Below are 20,327 nucleotides of genomic sequence, written 5' to 3'. Positions count from 1 at the left end.
GGAAAAGCTGTTGTTTGAGTCTAAGGTTTATTTTTTAGCACCTGGCGGCTCTTTTTTTACTTCTCATCCGTAAATAATCTGCTCTTTCACGTGATTCAGTTTATTTTGAAAAGTCTCAACAGGATCTTGAGCTTTATTGTGAAAGGTTTATGTGGAAAATAAACAAGCGGACACGCGATGGTGTTACCGTCGTTGTTGCTAACCACAACGCATAAAAACAGGCGGTTGTCCGTCTGTAGTATGGTTATATTAAATATAAGAGAAAGAGAGAACTTTAAGAAATTAATATAGCCACTACAGTGACCATCAAATGAAAAAATATTGCCGTAAACAGTTTATTTTGCGACACCACGAAACAAACGATAGTGTAAAATGAAAGATATCGTTATATGAACAGCCCTACTGATGAGGTTTTGTTTAGTTTTTTTGTATAGAATGACACTGCTTCTTCATTTCTGTGTGAAACTGTTTCATAATTAGTTTGTGCTTGTGGCAAAAAACATGTTTTGTGAGGTCACTCAAAAGTCTAGTCAAGGCCATCCTTGCACTTTTGTGAAGGTTTTTATCTCGAGGTTGTCAGAGTGTTGTTGTCAGAGTGCAGAGGCACAGTAATCTCCTTTTTCTTTCCGTTTGACCAGTCTTTTCTAATTAGCTTCCAGTACATTTCAGCAGTTGGAAAATTCGAGCATACAGACGCCGTTTGACAATAAATCCACCTGCAATAAAATCTGTTTAACATTTATCGGAGAACAAACAGTCAGGGCTAGGACTGCGCTTTGAACCAATTTGTGTGATGTCTGAATAAAAGACATTTCAGACATCAAATGCACATCTGTTGGCCTAGAAAAACCTATTAGCGCCTGAGCACTACACAGGAAAAACAGAAGAACAAAAGCCAGCATCTTAGAAAATCTTACAGCTCATACAAATCGTACGGTGGTCATAGTGTATTAAGTGTAGTAAACAGGCTGATGTACCATCTCTAACCCAATACACAGACTAATCTACACTTTGCTGCATTAACATCACACCTGCTGTCATGCCTTTTTAACCTGCACAGGAGCTTTACAGAGTTTTCCGAAGACACCTCAACTTTTGGCTCAAATGCCAACAGATCCATCTCTGTTCAGCCAATAGTGTGATGCAGCTTTTTCTGGAGAAAGAAAACGTAAGAGGACTTTCTTTCTTTTTTTTTTTGTGACTAGCAGCAGCAATTCCAAGAATAGCCGGTATAGAATTACATATAAAAACAAAAAGGAAAATATAAACATACCATCTGCACTCAAAAAATAAAATTCTGTTTTTTTCCTCATGTAATTTTGTTATACAAGTACAGTATAAAACATGACATTAACTTGAAATTGATCAAATGGAATTTACTTGCTTGGTATCTATTTGGTTCATACAAAGCATATTTTCCTTAATGATTAAATATTTGAATTAATAAACTTAAAAAAAACCCCAAACATTTCAAATGTCAAATAATTGCTTCATGTTTGCCTTTTTTGAGTGTCCCTTCTATTCTACAAGACATAACCTGTCTAAGTTTAAGTGTTTACATTAAAAACAGAAGTCAAGGATTTTTGGTGAGGTAAGTATTTTCTTTAATTTAACTAAAAACAAACAAATAAACAAACAGAAAAAATAATTCATGGTTCCAGTGCTCATGTCCTCTTTTCAAAAAGTATGACTACATATGCTTTTCTCATTGAAACATAACATTAATTAAAAACAGATATTAAAACCAACAACACAACATAAAACTTAACAGAACAGACAATCACTCAGTCAAAAGACACAAAGATATTGCGCCGTGTGCCAGTGCAACACTTTATTCTAAACCTACCACAATATTGAGGTTCAGTTCAAGTTTGTTCAGTCAGCAATAAATACATGAGCTCCTCAAGAAGTTTTTTATGACACGGGGGCCTCGTGCAAGAACAGATTTGTCCCTAAGTGACAGATTTAAGAGAACTTCTCACATTCTGAAATGAAATTCATGAGAGGTCCACTCGTGCACTTTATATAGAGATTTTTTGTTAATTTGAAAGACATTTTCTTTAATGTTGCCTGCTGTGCTGCAGTAATTTCACCAATATTTCTGTAAGACGGTGACCTATTTGCAAGTCACTGTCCGGGTGCAACGTGTGTCTGATAGGATATCTAACTCGTTTAGCTGTTTTCACACCTTGAATTATTCTAGACATTACTTCACAGAGGCGCATGTGATCGGAGACAGTTTTAACCTGCCCGCTCAAGCCTGTGTGAAATCAGCCTGCACTAATGTGAGAATAGCGCAGCTAAATGTTCGTCTGGTGTATTCACACATTTTGTGTCTTGCCTCCTGCCTTATTCAGATGGCCCCCTCACCTACAGCAAATCTAACTGGTAACTGTTTCCTGCTGTGTGCCACATGTAGGAAAGAACAACTATGGATAATTTTCAGATCTAATTCCCTCGACTTTTTCCAGGGAGTCTTGTGTGAAAACAGCTGTACACGGTTTCAAACGGTGTTCTTAGATGCTGGACTTGAAAGCTCTGCAGTGTAAAACTGTTCTTGCATGAGGTCTCATGTATAAAACCTTATGCACATTCCCTGTGTGTATTAAGCTGGTAGTTTACATAAAAGTTCCCAGTGTGAGAGGTTTACCCAGCCTTCATCGGGTCACCTGAGTGGGCTGGATGACTGACATCTCTACAAACACAGTTCTGGACAGCAAGTGAAATTGCAGGGGTGAAGCCACCTTTTTCATGTTCCCTAAAAGGCACCAGTCTTTCTGATCCCTGATGTGCTGACTTGTTGAAATACAAGCGCTCACTCCACTGCTGCTTTTCAAGGCCTTAAATATTTTCAAAGCTATCAGTCCTCCTCTCACGGTTTTCGCCTCTCTGGCTCTAATCACCACCGATCTCTATACTGACCCGAACTCAGCCATCCAGGCTTCGTATTTTTCCAGGTCTGCAGCAGAAACAGACTTTGAGATCTTCTTGAGTGTCAGTGTGAAGTCCTCCATGGTCACGGGCATCTGCAGCTCTTCTTTGGACAGAGCTCGGATCTCCTCGGGGCTCAGGCCTTGGATTCGACGACGCATCGCCATCATGGAGGCGTCCCTGACGTATGTGTAAAGAAACAAGCAGGGAGTGGACAGAGGCAGACAGAAGACAGTTAGTCTTGGCACGCCAAACATAATTGCACTGTTTTAAATTACACATTTGCTGTGTTTTAGCCCTGTCAGAAAGGATTGTACCTGAGCTGTGATGAAATCCTGCAGGCTACGCTGTATGTTGGACAATGAGCATGCATCCAAGGTCAATGAAACAATGTGAGGGAGAGATGAGCAGAGACAGCTTTGGATGCATGAAATGCCTGCCATTCCTGGCAGTGCTACAGCAGAAAGGATCCCCACATCAAGGACAGGACAGTGAGGATAAAAGTCTTACACTAAAAAAACTGCTACACTGCACTACAATCAAAACAGTGCTGCGTGTTTGAAGAGACAGAGCTGATAAAAACACAACAGGGACGACGTGACCTCATGATCTGACAGTCAAATTATCATTATCGTGTGTGCAGTTACTCTTTGCATAATTTGCTTATTTAGCAAGTAATAACAGAGTTATACATTTAGGTAGAGATGAAGCAAATTACTAGCAGCCTGTGTTCCTGAGTTGATTGGTATTTATATGGAAAGGTACTAAAAGAAGGCATTGCAGTTATGAATTAGATAAAATTATTTTTTCTCAGGGCCAGATTAAAGTACCACAGTGATTCAAAAATTGGAGGTTTACTAAAAAGACAACGATTTGTAACTTAAATTTAGTCTACATGCAGGTGCAGGCCACAAAACATGACAAAGCAATAGGTGGCGATATAACCCTAACTGTCCACTGACCAAGAAGAAGAGACATAAAGGCCCACACCTTTCAAATTGCAAGGTAAAATCCCTACCCCGGAAGGAGTTTTTCCAAAAGCTCTGTAAGGTTGAGGCTGCTGAGCACGAAAACTGCTTTGTGGCAGTACTTGTGAAAAACAGAGAGGAAAAAGCCTGAGCTTCCAGTGTGCTAGCAGGACGATCACTGAGGAAGCAGCACTACTCTTGCTTCAGGCTTTTAAAAAAGATAAATTGCACAGCAGCATTCATAAGCCACTCTGGATAAAGTGAATTAGGAGAATATAAAATCAGTCAAAGTCTAGTTTTACACAGCACTCGCAAATTGGGAACTCTGCTAAAGACCCAGAGCCAATCAGAAGTTTTTAGCTCCACAGCAACAGTTTGCCATCTCACCACTTATTACATGCTACCCCAACAGTAACGTGCAGTGATAACAATCTTTTAATAGTTTAGGTACGAGCATATTGAAACAAAGAACACAAAGCAGCATTTGCTTTACTGTGTTCTGTATATAAAACATGAAACATAAACTGATAATCAGTTTCTAAACCATGCACACCTGCAGACGTTGGTGATGTCTGCTCCAGAGTAGCCCTCGATCTTCTCAGCAATGAGGTCCAGATTTACGTCTGTAGCCAAATCCACCTCTCTCAGGTTGATCCTTAGAAGCTCGACACGACCAACAGCTACATCCAAATACACACAAAAATTGTTTTAATTTAAGGGCAATGCATCTGAAAACCAGTTAAGGAGAAATGGGAATGAAAAGCATTAGAGAGGCACATAAAACAATGATTAGAAGTCCACGGTGTTACAAAGTCATCAGTCATCTTAGTTTCTGTGCTGTCAGTCTGTGCCTGGTGAGGTCACCTGAGGGCAGAGGGATGTAGATCCGCTTTTCCAGCCGTCGTCGCAAAGCTTCATCAATGTCCCAAGGGAAGTTTGTGGCAGCCAGGACCATCACCATCTTAGAGGGGTCGTCACCCTCCAGGGCTCCCCCAACACCTGCTCGCAAAAAAACAACAAAACAAAATTTTCAGCTTGTTTACGCAACACATTCAGTTTCAAAGTATCTCAAAAAGTCATTTAGCTGTAATGAGGCGCCAAAGGGACAAATGCATTATGACACCTGTCCCGTTTGCTTCTAATTCAAATTTTTGCAATATCCTTGATTAACTGTAACAGCAAGCCGCGCACAGCTTCACCCATTTCTCTAATCCACTAACCATCCATCTGAATAAGAAGTTCAGATTTGACCCTGCGGCTGGCTTCGTGTTCATCAGATGTTCCTCTCCTGCCACAGATGGAGTCGATCTCGTCTATAAAGATGGTCGTTGGCGCATAAAATCGGGCCTGAGAAGGAAGAAGTTTCGCATTGTGAGTTTCCTTTCCGCTGCAGTGCACACACATGTAAATAGGAAGCGGCCGCATTCTTCTGTGCTGCTTTTATCCAAAGTGCTTCGTAATTTCACTTTGATTCACCCATTCAAAAAACATACACGCACACTCACAGGGAAGGAGATAAAATGCAAGGGTTCAGCATTTTGCCCATAGGCCCAAATGCTTATTTCCACACACGCTCACCATTTCAAATAGCAGACGGACAAGTTTTTCCGACTCGCCCCTGTATTTGGAGGTCAACGTGGAGGAGGACACGTTGAAGAAAGTGGTCCCACATTCTGTGGCCACGGCTTTGGCTAACATGGTTTTCCCCGTACCTGGAGGGCCGACCATTAATACACCCTAAAAAGCAAAATGTCACACAATCTTAAAACATTAGACAAGTAAACAAATGAACACGCACACACAGAGAAAGGATCAGGCTGCAAACACAGAAGATCAGTATTCAGTTCACTACGACCATTAACAGTTGTTATATCAGTATGCGGCTCCCACATTCCTTTTAAGAACTTCCTGGGAAATAGACTTAATGGCTGCCTTGTCAAGACTCACATGAGAAGATCGATACCAAGTTAAACATTACGATAGTTGAGCACACAGGAGATTTGGGGGGGAGGGGGCTAGCTCAGTCCAGATGTTAAAAAAAAGAAAAGAAAAAAATCCATTTACCAGCACCTCTAAAGCTCGCTCCTGTGAGAATAGGATATTAGTCTGAATGTGAATGGATTGCCTTCCCGTAGACTGTAATCCCTGTTTGAGACTGGATAATTGCATGTTATTTAAAAGCCTGTGATATTAAACAAAAGTGTCAAACCCTGATTTAAATCTCCTCTATAACCATTTTTTAATATCGCTGCCACTCCGCCGTCTAACATTTCTATATCTGCTTGGCGCCTTTTGCTACGGAGATTACAGAAACCACAAAAGGAAGCACGGCTGACATAATCCATTTCATTTTAAAGAAATTTTATTTTTATGCCTCAGTCAATTTAGGCTAGTGTGTCTTATGCTGACTGCAGGACTGAGTCGAGCGACTCGGAATATAAAACAGTACTGCGGTGGGTATTGATCAGAATCTCAGCAGGAGCAGATAGGAGCGTATGTGCACCTGCATTAGGAGTAGAAACACTCAGACGTGCTGCAGAGCACAGAACAAAACGGAACTGCGTAGACCTAAATGTGCGTGCTAACAAAACACATACCTCCACTCACCTGTGTGCTGAGAAAACAACCATTGACCTGTTTTCCTCTGCAACTGACTTATCGCTCTTTAATTTTACTTCACCTTCAGTGATTAAAAAAAGAAAAAGAAAGACTATCCATCTATTTAAAGTTAGTGAAGAATTTTAATTATGCATGCCTATATAAGACAAATGAAAAGCATTGTGCTGCTATAACTCCCCCCATAAAGTATTAACCCTCACATGGTTGGGCCTCAGGGGAAGCAGTCTCACATGATGAAAGTTTAAACGAGGCTGATGCAGAAGAAGCCTCCCATCTCTGTGGAGTCTGTGGAGACTTTGACTTTGTAAAAATATTTTAGCTGCCGCATTTTACTTGTGATCAGGCTACGTGATCAGCCAATCTCCGAAGCTTACTGCTCTTTCTGAATTTAGCCAACTGCATTCTGCAGTGTATTGGTAGATGTTACCTGTTTAGAGATAATATGAATGACATTACATATGCAAGTTGTTCCATTTTATCAAATGACATTTGCAGACTGGTTCTTATTCTTAAAATGTGTCTTCATCTTCCTCATCAGTCATTTATTTGAGGCAGAAGTTTTCACAAATGAAAACTATTTGATTATTTAATGGTTTTTTGTGATGTTTCTCAAGCTCTCTGTGTTAGCGTGCTCTCCCTCTCCACTCGCTGAACCTCGACTTTATGGAAATTTGCATGCATGAACACAAGACAGAAATATAAAGGAAGGCGTCACTTTCTGATTCTGAACAGGCACGACTTGTTTAACATTTACTGTTAATGTTACTGTTAGGCGAGCCAAAATATTATTATTTATTGTCTTTATTTAAAATAAGCACATGTTGACTGTGAACGCCTTCAACGTGATTTTATGCTGTATTTACTTGGAACTGTTAAGTTGTTGGTGGAATCTTTTATCCCACGGCAGAGTTGTTAACGTTAGAAGAGAAATGATAAGTTTGACATTTTAATTAGTCAAGTGAGAGAGAGAAATGTGCTGCATGAGGCCAAATCTCACAGGATCAGATACAATGAGACGATATTTTTTTAGGAAATTATACAGGAACGTTTGGAAACACGTGGACAGAAAGGAGCAAGATAAAACAAAAGTCTGCAGAGCCGAACTGAGGCTGACTTGAGTTGACAGTGATAGTGTCAACAGAAATGGCGCACTTGAATAAAGTACTAGATTTAGTGTGAAGCTAACTAGTCTTGATGTAGAAGTTGGTGTTGACCTTAACGCTCAAACTTTGATGTAGCTGGTGCAACATGCTGCAAGATACTCAAAATGGTAGGTGTGCTACTGAACAAAGTGAGTATCTCACAGCTGAAAAACATCTTTATATACTTCTGCAATTACTCGCTCATTTTTTAAAACCCCCAGTAAGGAACTAGATAAAGTTTGCATGTAGAGAATATGTGAAAAATCACAGGTGTGTGTGTGTATGTGTGTGTACCTTCCAAGGGCGGCGAATGCCCTTAAAGAAATCAGGCATCCACATCGGCAACACCACTGCTTCTCTCAAGAGCTTCTTAGCATCTTCCAAATCAGCAATGTCATTCCTGCAGTTTACCAAAGTAATTAGCCAGCAGCACTGTTGAAATGTGTCCTCGTTGCAGAACCTGAGAAGTATTATATAAGTATCAGAGGATACTTCCATACCAGTGCACGTTAGGGTTACGGGACACAATATCTCTCTCCAGCGAATCCACTAGGTCACTGTCATATCCTGTGCCATCAAACTTCTTATGCCCTTCATCCCCCGGCACATCTCCCCCTTTCTTTCCCTGATGGAGACAAAAAGGTGGAAAAGAAACAGAACAAAAACCTGATGTGTTTGGAGCACAGACTTACTCATTTCCTATTTATCAATATGTTCACTAAACCATGACACAGCTGGAGTCTGAACCTTATCATCTTTGCATTTTGTGAATCCCGGCCGGTCTCCTTTAGCATTGGCCTGAGCACGGCCTCCCGGCCCTGCCCCTCGATGCTGCAGGCCAGGGGACTCTTTCCTCTGCTGCTTCACTCCACTGTTGGGCCGCTTTATTGGAACAGGATTCCTACAGAGACACACGCGCAGGAATATACTAATGGATAATAGTGTGATAATAATAGGACACACCTACATAGAGAGCCATCAACCACAGGTTCCCATCGGTTTACCAAAAGTTCCTTTAGAGCATTAGTTATAAACGAGCTCTGCTACTTTTCTGCAGAGGCACATTGTGCTTGTAGAGATGAAAGTGATTATGCAAAATATGTCTCTTTGTACTTTAAAGAGCGCTTCCTTATGGAGATGTTGTGTTCCACAGAGTTTCTGGGTAGCATCAGTAACAATCATCTCTGTCAAAACTGATGTACAGTAAGTTAAATACAGATATAGTTTGTCACTAAGAAAGCATTTGTAATCTGCAGTTAAAGGGGAAAAGTCCATATTTTGTGTTTTTGTTGTTTTAAACTCAACATGAAAAGAACAAAAGAGAGAACTGACAAAAAGATAGCAGTCTGCAAGAATCTTTCTAAGCTTTCCTGGTATTATATGTATTATATATATATTATATATATTAATGGACTCAGAATAATAAAATTTTTCCTCCAGAATTTAGGAAGTGAGGCTAAGACACTGCACTGAGCATTTAGTTTAATAACGGGTGAGATTGGAGAATAGTTTAAAACAAAATTATAACCCAAACCTTTTTAGATCACAGTGTGACATGCTTACTATAACGCTAAATATGTTTGCTGGCTCACATTTTCAAAACTTCACTTATTTATTTTAACTGACCGCAGGAAAAGAAGAAAAAAAATCCATGAAGCTAAAAACGTAGCTCCAACACATCCACACACCTGTGCTCTGCAGGGATGGGAGGGGGCCACACAGCTGGATCTTCTAGTCTCTCCTCTGGCTGCAGGGCTTGGATGTCAGTCGGCTTCTCTAACTTAAAGCTCTCCAGCGTTGCCATGATACTTTTCACTTGCTCGTACTCCTCAGTCAGTTCCTTATTAAGCTGGAAACAAAGGGAAGAGGTGCACTGCATCACTGACCATCCAGCTGAAAATACAGCAGCTGAACTAACAAAAACATACAAAAAAAACCCAAAAACGAAACAATGCACAATGTTAGGCCAAAAAAAACAAAACAAAAAAAAACTCCTTCATGAAGCAGGGCGTAAAACACAATATACACACACACACACGCCATATATATATATATATATATATATATATATATATATATATATATATACACCACACACACACACACACACACACATACATACATACATACACGTGCGTGTGTGTGTGTGTGTGTGTGTGTGTGTGTGTGTGTGTGTGTGTGTGTGTGTGTGTGTGTAACAATTTGGGTAGTTAGTTTTAAATTCAGGATTCTTTGACTGCCGTGCTTCTCTCTTACAATGTCTCTGCATTTACACCAGCAACATTACAGAATGCTTTTACATGTGTTTTGTCCACCAGAGACGACCAAGCTAATAGATCGGAACAAACATGAGAAATTACACAAATGAAAACTTTCTTAAAATAATGCACCTTAAACAAAAAAAAAAAAAAACAAACAAAAAAAAACAGCCTTTGACATCAAAGGAAAGCTTTTCATCCAGGATTAAGTCCTACGTACAGTTGAACTGAAGTCTCAGGTTCAGTAACTAATATACCAGGGGACTCACCTGTTGCCATCTGACTATAAGTGCAGGGTCTCTGAGGGACTGACACTGCTTGTGGATCTGTTGAATGACGCCCTGGTAGTACACAATGGAGGAGTCATAGTTCCCAAGCAAGGCGTACTCACGGCCCTTCTTGGCGTTGTCACATATTTCTGCAAGATTCATGATTTATAACAGCTACATGGAAAAAAGAAACAAGCAATTGCATGACCTGATTAGTGAAACAGTAAGAGTTCAAAGGTTAATGCTAGTTCAGTGTTTCAATCTGAAAGCCTCCACATTTTCTTCCTTTTATTATTATTATTATTATTATTATTATTATTAAGTGTCCTCATTATAACCGAATCTCATAACAAGATGGGGCAGCTCCTTGAATGTCGGCTGCCCATCAGATAACTCAGAAACGGCTACACCCGGTAAAGCACGTTAGTTAAGCTAGCTGATGTCGGTTTTGAATGAACACATTTGCCCGGGGCGCTTTACCTGATTACTAAATGAAACCTCTGTTCAAATCAGCTTCTTTTTTAACACACCCTATAATATTACCGGCGTTAGCCCTTTGCTAGCTTGCTACTAGGCCACAGACGAGAAAACAAAACGAATCCTGTGCCAATAACCCAAACGGTACTTAATCCTCCCAGCTTGCGTTCAAATTTCCCGTAGACAAACACACTCACGACGAGCTAAATTAAATTTTAATTGCGTGTTCACAGAAAAAAAAAATCTCATACCTGTATGAAAAGCCCTCGCTTGTATGTTTTTAATCAGATGTCCAGCATTGAGGACAGTGTTACCATGGCCGCGGAGAGACGCCGCGCGAGGAATACAAACAGCTTTTTGCCGTGCTGCTTTCACGGATTTGCTGCAGGCTGGTAAATGTGACACCCTAGACGTCGCCGATGAAAGCAACTCAGCTGCCGACCTGTGATCGTATTAATCTAACCTAGTAAGGCCTAAATGTGTTAGATGTATTCTATGTATAACTACAAAATTAGCTACAAGTGACGGATTTGCCATTTTACATGTTTTCGCTAATTTATCAAGAACTATGTCGTGCACAAGTCTGCCACTGGTCGCCGCTAACGTGTCAAATACTGCAAGATATCGTCTTTAATTTCACTACAAAGCTTGTAGCTGTAGTTTTGGAACTTTTAATCATGTAACACGATCCTTTTCAGGTGATTAAGTGAGACTTTTTTTTCCTTAGCAGAAATTAAAGTGGATCTAGATTGTCTACAGGTCATGAATTAAAATGAAAAATAATTGCTGTGAAGCAATAACTGACAGAGCAGTGACATTACACTTCGAGTGGCAAACAACACCAGAAACATTCAGAAAAGATGACACTGAAACAACCACTTTTATTGATTTGCATCTGTACAGTGTATTATTATTATTGTATACATGCAACAAATGAAACAGTCAGCTGTGGTGTTTTTCCTCAGATCCACTGAGTTTCTTTTTCGGCATGCTTTTCAAGTGAACTATGTGGAGCAGCTATATTTTATCCCTTGTGTTCTTGAGCTTTCTTTCCAGACAGCTCTCCATGTGCATGAGCTGACACAAATACATTCAATAACAGCACCAAGTCTCACACTGCACTTTTAAGAACTAAAATATCACTTCAATTGCAATTGCACAATTGCAGTGTTTGTCACAGTATCAGCATATCTTATTGGTCCCTTTACACACACACAAAAAAAATCAAATTTTCTCTTCATTAAGTTTGTCTTTTAATTGCATTGAGAGCTGCAGATACATTGTAGTGCAGTAATGTTGCTGTACTGACGACGGCTGCATATCATTTATGATCATGCATCCACTAAAGTGCGCTCTGCAATCTTCAGTTTGCAGACTCGGCGATCGAAGTGCAGTTTGGGCTACAAATACTCAGCATACCTCCATATGCATTCATGCATTTTACGGACTTGTTTATTTAATTTAGCTGTGCCTCATACCAGGCAGGGAAAATTGTAAAATCTTGCCAAGCTTCTATCATTTCTAGCTAACTGATTTGAGAGTGCTTTGTAAATTTTAAGCCTCGTGTTGTTGAAATCTGCTTTTCTCAGCACACTCCTGAAGGACTGCCATTATAGTATTAAATAATCCAAGTACATCCATGGAGGATGTAGGTGACCTCAGCATTGACAAGTTGCTGCTTTCCCGCTCTCTCTGGTTCCACATTTGCCTCAAATTGCTCTCACTGGGTTGCTTTAGTCTCAGGGGTTTGTGGCTCTTCAGTCTGTAAGCTAAAGTCAGAAAGATAGCATCCACGTTTTCCTTCTCAGATGGGTCCTTGGCTGAAGTCTCAAACAGTGGGAAGTTGTAGCTGTCAGCGAGACACTGTGCGGCTGATGTGGGAACCTCCCGGCGGTCCCTCAGGTCACACTTGTTTCCTACCATGATGCGGGGCACAAGGGGCCCCACGGAGTGCCGGCTACACTCCTGAATCCACTCGGGGATGCTCTCGAAGGAAGAAAGGCTGGTCACGTCGTACACAAAGATGACAGCGTGGACGCTGCGGTAGTAGTGCTCCACCATGCTCTTCCTGAAGCGCTCCTGACCTGCTGTGTCCCAAATCTGTAACTAGCACAGCAGAAAAAAATGATGCCACAGAGTCCTATTTAAAGCATATGGCCAGTGTTATTTTATATTTGTGCTTTTGCCAGCCAGTTCAATAGGAGGCAGCAAAGCGTCATTCCAGCTTCCCTATTTTGTTTATGCTGCTCAGCTCCAACCTTCAACGTTTGTTCTTACTACATATGCTTTATGTGTGTGTGTGTAAATATACATCTCTATTTCTGCAGAGTTAAATACTGGTTTTTTCTTAATGATTCAGCATGATGCATCTTGATTTTTTTTTTTCAAAACAAAGTTTTAGCAGCTTCAGGGAAACAATGGAAGGATACTGCACAGCAGAATAAGCTATACATTATCACCACAGACTGGATTTTTGCACTTGCTCAAACAAATGTTGGTTAAGTTAGGATAGTTAGGGCATTTTTGCAGCAGACACTTGGGCATCTTACAGAAGGAGAACCTGAAGTTTAAATTATTAAACCAGAGATGGCTGAATTCCTTTTATCGGCAATCGGGTAATGTGCATCCTGGCTCACTGCCTTTTACTCACTCACTGTCATGGTTTACTGAAACACCGACAGACAGAGCTAACATTAGTGTCATTATTATAGACTGCATGTTCCCACTGTGATGAGTCAAATTGTCTGCTGTGGAAAGTGCTCCAAAATAGACCTTTTTTGACAGCATCTCCAAAAAATGGGTTTAAATTTGCGGGAAAAACTATTAAAAATCTACTTGGGTGACCTGTTATTGTGTTGCATCTGGATCACTTCATCAGACTGGGGCATGATCTGTTTCACTTTGACTGGAAGCTCGTAAAAAGGGGGGAAATCTCCAGGCAAATGAGGATAGAATGAAGATAAACACTTATATGTGGAAGAACAGAAATGACTATGAACTGGCTTTACACCAAGTTTCGTTATTCCCTTTCTTGTGAACAATGACAATGGCCTCATAGGGGTGACAAAGCCTTCATTTTAACAACTGGTCAAAGTAAGCTCCATCACATGCCTACAGGCTGAAAACAGACTCCAGGTCAGGCTCTGTGAGCTGACCTATAAACCTAACATAGCCAAAAAAAACAGTGAACGTTCACAGGTATCTGCCGTGTGCCTTTCTTGAAATGTAGGACTTCTCACCTTGATACTCTCTCCGTCCAGCTCCAGCGTCCTCTCTCTGAAATCGACCCCGATAGTTGCCTCAGGGTTTTTCAGGAAAGTGCCCCCGCAGAACCGGTAGGTCAAACACGTCTTCCCCACATTTGAGTCTCCTATTACTATTATCTTGAAAATCCGAGCGTGTGTAGTGTCGTATTCGTGGTGAGAGGAGAGCTCCAGGGAATCGTTTCGACTGAAAATTGTGTCAAATTCCTCCCCAGGTTTGTTTTCTATTGCCATTGCTCATCTTCTCGCGGTCTGGACGGCGCTACAGCTCTGAAATATCGCGAGACTCCAAAGGAGAGTACCTTTGAACCTATGTACTTAAATGTAGCTGTAGGCTACGTGCAGAATACAAGCAATTCATCAAATTCTTGTGTTATTTAGCTGTACACATTATTCTGTAGAGATCCGATAGAGAACTTGCTAGAGGAAAAGAACAATTAAAAAATGTAACGTGGAATATGGTTAGAGATTATTTTCCCCTTTCCTTTCTTTTGAATTATTCGTGGGGGGGGGGGGTTGTATCCTATTTTGAATTGAATAAGTGGTAAAATAAAAATAAAAAAATAGACGAATTCAAGTCTGAAAGTCAGTATTTCAGATACTTTCCAATAAAAATCTGATGGTGCTTTACTGCAGTCATAATTACTTTCATGAGTTTTGACTAGACCCCCAACACCGCTGGCTGAAGTACAGCCCCAGTTTAGAGCCTCCACTGTGTTTTGGAGATGCATGTAGATGCTCACTGTCATACCTCTCTCCTGATCTCCTCTGTAAATATTTATGATGACTTGAGTGAGAAATGTCAAATTTGGATCCATCACTTCGCAAGACACAGATTTTCAGTCCAGGTTTTATGTCATTTGGCCATACACAAAAATGACAGCACAGTTGTGTCGATTTTTTTTCTGTTTCCTCTCCTTGAGAATGACCTCATGGCAGCCAATCTCTCCAATCCCGATTTGCCTTCAAGGAACAGCAACAACCCACCCTCCGCTATTTCTTAGAAAAAACACTTACAAAAAAAAAGAGACTAGAAAGTCTAACTACTTGGAAAAAAGAAATGAGGGGTGGATCAAGACTTCAGCACAGTCAGTACAAAATATTTCAGAAAAGTTTTTTTTAAATCTATAAATTTTTATTTTTAAAATCATGTATGCTATTATACTTATTTACATACAGACATATCACTCAACCACAAACACTTCAGTAGGTATCCTCCAAGAGCACAAATATATTAACCTCATACAAATTTGTACAACTTACAAAACAAAGAGAACATCTAACAATGGAAATCCATTAAACAGAGACAGTCTCAAATAAATACAAACATAAGATTTTTTATTTAAAAAAAAAAAAAATCATTCTGCTTTTCTGTAGCAATTCAATCAGTCAACACATCATGAATGTCTCATAAAAAAAAAGTATTACCATTAGTTTCATTAATGACACATTTTTCTATTAAAACTCAATCCTCCTAGAATTAGAACCATGTTTCTGTTTTGCACCATATTAAACTCACAATACTCACAAGAACACTCTTCAGAATCCAAACCTTCCAGTTTCACCACGCAGTGGCAATAAATACGACTTCTGTAAAACTCAGCACTACACACACTTGTAACTCTGCAGCATACACTGATGTTTATTTGACACATTTACCAAAAACAGCTTTATAATCCACAGCCAAGCACCCCATCTACTTCAAGAAACTTCATTATTCATCAGAGAGACAGTCGGGACTCCACTATTTTAACAGTTTATTTTGTAAACCCAGCTCTGGAACCAGCAGCTCTATTTCTACCATGCCTTCGCTGCATGTCATTACCCACAGTTCCTCCCCCTTTACTCCCAAAACTGCTTGATAAAAACCCCTGACTAAGAGTCACTCATGATTATACTCTTCAGTGTTTTCAGAGGTGCTGACTCAACTTTATGGTCATTGTTTTTGTGTGATTCATTATTCTGCTGATGAGGATATGTAATATTTTATCTCCACCATTTATCTCAGTAAGTGCAAATAGCGTAGGGGTTGCTTGGCTGGGACAATGGCTTCTCTGCAGTCTTCTGGCAAGCAGATAAATCATCACACCCAAGCAATACTCAAAACCCCTCCCCCCCAAAAAAACTGTTGCAACACACACATTAAAAATAAAGTATAGATAAGAAAACACACACATACACTCTGTGATTTCAAACAAAACCATTTGTCACCAAAACATTGTGATCGCACTACATCTAAAAAGGAACCTCTGTCATCGCAAATGGGCTAAACCTGAGAGAGTGTACAGTACATTGGCTCCTAGACTTCACGCAGCAGTTTTTGGAGCACCGCCCGTGTGTGTGTGTGATGTCGCTGTGTGCATCAACTACATAAAAAGGACCATAAATTTTAAAGCCCAGTTCATAACCAGTTCGTTCATAGTCATAAACAAGAGGCACTTGAGATGTCTGATATGACAAACACTCAAGCCATGATTTCACGCTGATCTTAAGCTTGCATGCTCATTTATTCACTCTAAAGAGAAAAGGCTTACCCAAATAACTCTTCATGTAACATAATGTTAAAGCTTAACAGCGGCTCTCCACTTAGGAGTACTAGTGGGCACATTCGTAGAGCTTTAGGTTCTTCTGTAGCTCTCTGGTACAGCTTTGTCAAGCGACATCACTCGAATATCTCAGCTCGAGTTTGACGTGGACAAATCTCTCACAGGCTCTACGAGCTAGGAGAGAAGGGCCTCAGGAAGCATGTGACGAAAGCATTACAGATGTGGCATCCATGTGAAACCTTTAGGTGTTGCACGCAAAAGACGCAAAGCACTACTGCTAATCCATAATTTTTTTCCCCCTTTTCTACTCCTTAAACTTTTGTTTCACTTGCACTTTCACTGACACTCTGTTTCCACATGGATCAAGTGTAGTCCCACAGATTCTCTGACATTTTTGAACCAGGAAAAGCAAGGTTGGAAGTAACAGCGTTAAGTGAAGGCTCAGTTCCAGCAATTATTGCAATTATTCCCAATTAGTAACCCCTGTATTTGCCCAGCAGAAATGCTGTGAAAGAGGCACAGTAAACATTTTCTCTGGTTTTATGCATCCCAATATTAACATTACTGATCACACGTATGAAAATATTTTTTTAACAACCTGTGCTTCTCCTGACTGTTTTAACACTGAATAAATACTTCAATGCTCCCCGTTAGACAAAACCAACCTGTAAAAACCCAATAATTTAATTAATTTTGACACTGCAACACACTTCACTACCAGTTCTCATCAGAGAATGAGCTAGAGCTGCCAGAGTCTGAATCTGCATCTGTCAGCCCATCAAAATCCCAGTCTGCACTGGAGCCACTGTCATCGTCCTCCTCTGTGGAGAAGCTGTGGGCAGAGCTAAGGCACGCTGGGTAAACACGCGTTGAAACACATACGGGCCCCAGCGTGGACACGTACACCGCCATGATATTCTTCCACGTGTCCCTGGCCGGGTCGTACTCGTGGATGAGGACTCTGTTCTTGTTGTGCTGCAGTAAAGTCTGAGTGAGGAGGAGCAGCTTGCCGTTGTGTTGGATCACCTGATAATTTAGAGCTCGGCTGTCGATGGGAATGTCGCCGAGCCTCTTCCACTCACCCCTAGTGGGGCTGTAGGCTTTCACCACAGGGATGTCGCACACACAGACAATCTGGTCCTGGAACACACAGGCCTTGTGAAGCTTGTCTCGCCTCAGCGACCCACAGTGGCGCCAGCGGTTCCTCTTGGGATCGTAGCAAAGCATTCGCCTTTTGTTCACCACGTACAAGTGGTCATGTAGGGCTACCACCTGCATTTTACCCAGAGAATGAGGCAGAGGAGCCACAAACGTCCACTGGTTCCTCTGGACGCTGTAACACTCCACCTCCTTCAGTCTGGCATCCGTCACCGGGTTTCTTCCTCCCAGAAGGTACACATGCCCGTTGAGGTAGCCCATTCCAGAATGTATTCTGCCCAGTGGCCTCTCTGCCAACTCCTGCCAGCTGTTGAGCACAGGGTTGTAAAGCCAGAAGTGTTTCGAGAGGTGGGACGCCAAGTACAAGTTGTTTTCAGGGGTGGCACAGGCGATTAAGGACTCCATGGTGGAGCGTTTGTAATCCTGACTGCTCAGATCCTCTAAAGGAGGGGCCATGAAGTACAGGTCCTCCGAGTATGGGTCGCAGCACATTATGTTGTCATTAGGTAGGCCAAAGAAGAGGATCATCTCTTTTGCGCTCACACCTATTCTGTGTTTTGGCACATCCAGAGTAGCAGACATGACACAGCCGTCCTCGGGGGACTTGTTAAAAAATGATGCCAGGTATTTCTCAATGAAAGGCCTTGCCATGAGGCTCTCCAGGTAACACTTGTCCTTCTCAGTGAACAAGTTCCAGCGGACACACTTTAGTGCTTGCAGCGCATCCTCTTTTTTCTGTGCTGCGTTCACCTCGATCCACTGCAGAGCAGCCGAGCACACCTTCTTCTCACAATCCACATCCAGGGTGTCCAGAGACAGCAACTCCTTCAGCTGCTTCAGGTCCAGCTCGCAAAGATCCCCCCCATTACACACCAGGCCGAAGTTCCTGGCAATGAAAGCTTGCGCATTCTCCTTCAGCTCGGGGTTATCATAGGTGTCAGCAAATTTCAGTACCCCCACACAGTTAGACAAGTCCAGTCTCCTTGTCATGAAACTGGAGCAAGCTTTCCTGATGTACTCCAGCTGGAGCATGTTGGCCGCTGCATACAGCCTCTGCACGTTACTCTCCGTGATGGTCACCCTGCCCGTGTAGCAGTAATCGATGATGACGGACATAGACTCAGGATCGACCCCACGGATGACCACAGTTTCCTGCACGCTCTCGTTTAACCCACCGGTGAACATGCCTTTGAAGTAGGGGCTAGCAGCTGCCAGGACGTTGCGGCTGCAGAAGAAAAGTTGGCCGATGGCACCTCTGGTGGGGTTGCCGCTGTGCTCCAAAGACTCCTCTTCATACTCAACTCCGATAGTAACGTCCCCGAGCAGCCGGCAATCGTAAAGCAACTTCAACCCGTTCATCAAACCCCGAGCGTGATTGGCGTCCTCCAGCACCTCGGGACCACTGAAGCAACTCAGCGCCGAGGCCATTGTTGCAACTTAAGCGATTAGTTAGCTATTTCACGTCGGCCAGTGTTTCAAAAAGCACCGTGTGACGCGGTAAACATGCTCGGTAACGCCAAGTTCCCCGAGCTCTGATAATGACACGTCCGTTTACACGTGAAAATCAAACATAAGCAGTGTGGATAAATGCAACAGCGATTTAACAGCTGAACGGTCGCCGGGATGTCTGAAATCCGGCAGCTGTCGGCCTGTAAATGAGCATAATGTCACGGTCAAAGTAGAAAAAGACCCGCACACTACTTCCAAGGAGCTGCTTTACCGATAACGTTCATTTTCACTAAATTCCTCCTCGTTGCTGTTTTCTGTTTTGAGTGTAGCAGCTGGCACAAACGTCAACACGGCCAGGTTTTGAGCTACATATTCCGAGAAGAACTTCCACAATAAAGTACAGTTGTACGTATAGATATCGCGCGTTCTTTTAGTTCATCTTTTTAAGCAGTGCTATACGCTCTGGGTGGGTTTTAATATTCTATTTTGACCACGAATCTCATTTTAAAATACGCAAATTAGTATTTTAAATCAAATTAAACAAATTTAAAAAATCTTATTTTGAAGGCTTCTTTGATTAACTTCCACACTGGCTCGTTGCGCACTCATACAACCTTGCTTAAAAAAGAGTGCCCTCTGATTGGTTTGTGCAACTGGGTCAACTGAATTTGATTGATTGGAACATAATATGGTTCCTCCCACTACTTTCCCCTTTGCTAAAGCGGATAATTCTGGAAATTAAACAATGGACCTCTATGTCTTTTGTGTTTACTTGTATTTTTATATAATTGTGTTATATATATATTTTTAGAAACTAATACTATTTTGTAATAATCTTAATATATCTATATTTCTTATATGTTTATTTGTATTTTTATGTAATTGTGTTATTTCATTTTTATATCATTACCATATCTTCAATTAATCCTTATGTATTATTTCTAATTGCTCACGTGGTCTCAGTCCTTACTGCCTTTAAGCAAAATTATTAATGTAATCCTTTTACAGTCAAATTTTACATTTTGTCCTCAGATAATAATCAAATCAAATCAAATCAAATCACTTTTATTGTCACATCACATGTGCAGGTACATTGGTACAGCACATGTGAGTGAAATTCTTGTGTGCGAGCTTCACAAGCAACAGAGTTGTGCAAAATACAATAATGTAAACAAGCAAAATACAAGAATGGCTACATCTGAAACTAATAAATATATGTACAATATATAATAGTATATGCATTTCTG

The 20,327-nt window shown here is 41.1% G+C and overlaps 3 protein-coding genes across 6 annotated transcripts; all 3 read right to left on the bottom strand.

Moving 5' to 3' along the window:
• Positions 1 to 1,811: 1,811 nt before the first annotated feature.
• On the bottom strand, positions 1,812 to 11,236 carry katnal1 (katanin p60 subunit A-like 1). Of its 3 annotated transcripts, none has more exons than XM_026145543.1 (12): positions 10,916 to 11,236; positions 10,188 to 10,361; positions 9,349 to 9,509; positions 8,408 to 8,561; positions 8,161 to 8,285; positions 7,955 to 8,060; positions 5,478 to 5,636; positions 5,120 to 5,246; positions 4,764 to 4,898; positions 4,453 to 4,579; positions 3,249 to 3,278; positions 1,812 to 3,111 (listed from the first exon to the last, which is right to left on the bottom strand). In XM_026145543.1, the coding sequence occupies exons 2-12, from the start codon at positions 10,347 to 10,349 to the stop codon at positions 2,913 to 2,915; spliced, it is 1,485 nt and encodes a 494-aa protein (XP_026001328.1). In that variant the 5' UTR covers positions 10,350 to 10,361; positions 10,916 to 11,236; the 3' UTR covers positions 1,812 to 2,912. The 3 variants fall into 3 exon arrangements, with proteins under 3 accessions (XP_026001328.1, XP_026001329.1, XP_026001330.1); XM_026145544.1 differs by lacking the exon at positions 10,916 to 11,236 and adding an exon at positions 10,668 to 10,858; XM_026145545.1 differs by lacking the exon at positions 3,249 to 3,278 and having other exon boundaries at positions 10,916 to 11,234.
• Positions 11,237 to 11,525: 289 nt separating this feature from the next.
• LOC113007810 (ras-related protein Rab-33B) lies at positions 11,526 to 14,204 on the bottom strand. Of its 2 annotated transcripts, none has more exons than XM_026144756.1 (2): positions 13,904 to 14,204; positions 11,526 to 12,770 (listed from the first exon to the last, which is right to left on the bottom strand). In XM_026144756.1, exons 1-2 carry the CDS (start codon positions 14,159 to 14,161, stop codon positions 12,219 to 12,221), a joined length of 810 nt encoding a protein of 269 aa, XP_026000541.1. In that variant the 5' UTR covers positions 14,162 to 14,204; the 3' UTR covers positions 11,526 to 12,218. The 2 variants fall into 2 exon arrangements, with proteins under 2 accessions (XP_026000541.1, XP_026000542.1); XM_026144757.1 differs by having other exon boundaries at positions 11,526 to 12,764.
• A 1,338-nt stretch (positions 14,205 to 15,542) lies between these two features.
• On the bottom strand, positions 15,543 to 19,496 carry kbtbd7 (kelch repeat and BTB (POZ) domain containing 7). The gene has a single exon (XM_026145708.1). It carries the CDS (start codon positions 19,057 to 19,059, stop codon positions 17,188 to 17,190), a length of 1,872 nt encoding a protein of 623 aa, XP_026001493.1. The 5' UTR covers positions 19,060 to 19,496; the 3' UTR covers positions 15,543 to 17,187.
• Positions 19,497 to 20,327: the final 831 nt, after the last annotated feature.

Source organism: Astatotilapia calliptera, chromosome 16 (genome assembly GCF_900246225.1).
Source record: "Astatotilapia calliptera chromosome 16, fAstCal1.2, whole genome shotgun sequence".
Classification (NCBI taxonomy): domain Eukaryota; kingdom Metazoa; phylum Chordata; class Actinopteri; order Cichliformes; family Cichlidae; genus Astatotilapia; species Astatotilapia calliptera.
The sequence above is the reverse complement of the archived record's forward strand: the minus strand, read 5'-3'. Positions and strand labels throughout refer to the sequence as shown.

Coding starts and splice junctions, on each gene's coding strand:
- kbtbd7 (XM_026145708.1), bottom strand. CDS start 19,059: ATGGCCTCGGCGCTGAGTTGCTTCAGTGGTCCCGAGGTGCTGGAGGAC.
- katnal1 (XM_026145543.1), bottom strand. CDS start 10,349: ATGAATCTTGCAGAAATATGTGACAACGCCAAGAAGGGCCGTGAGTAC. Junction 3,279..4,452: donor GACATCACCAACGTCTGCAG/GTGTGCATGGTT, acceptor TCCAACATACAG/CGTAGCCTGCAGGATTTCAT. Junction 3,112..3,248: donor AGGATTTCATCACAGCTCAG/GTACAATCCTTT, acceptor CACATACGTCAG/GGACGCCTCCATGATGGCGA.
- LOC113007810 (XM_026144756.1), bottom strand. CDS start 14,161: ATGGCAATAGAAAACAAACCTGGGGAGGAATTTGACACAATTTTCAGT. Junction 12,771..13,903: donor TGGACGGAGAGAGTATCAAG/GTGAGAAGTCCT, acceptor CTGCTGTGCTAG/TTACAGATTTGGGACACAGC.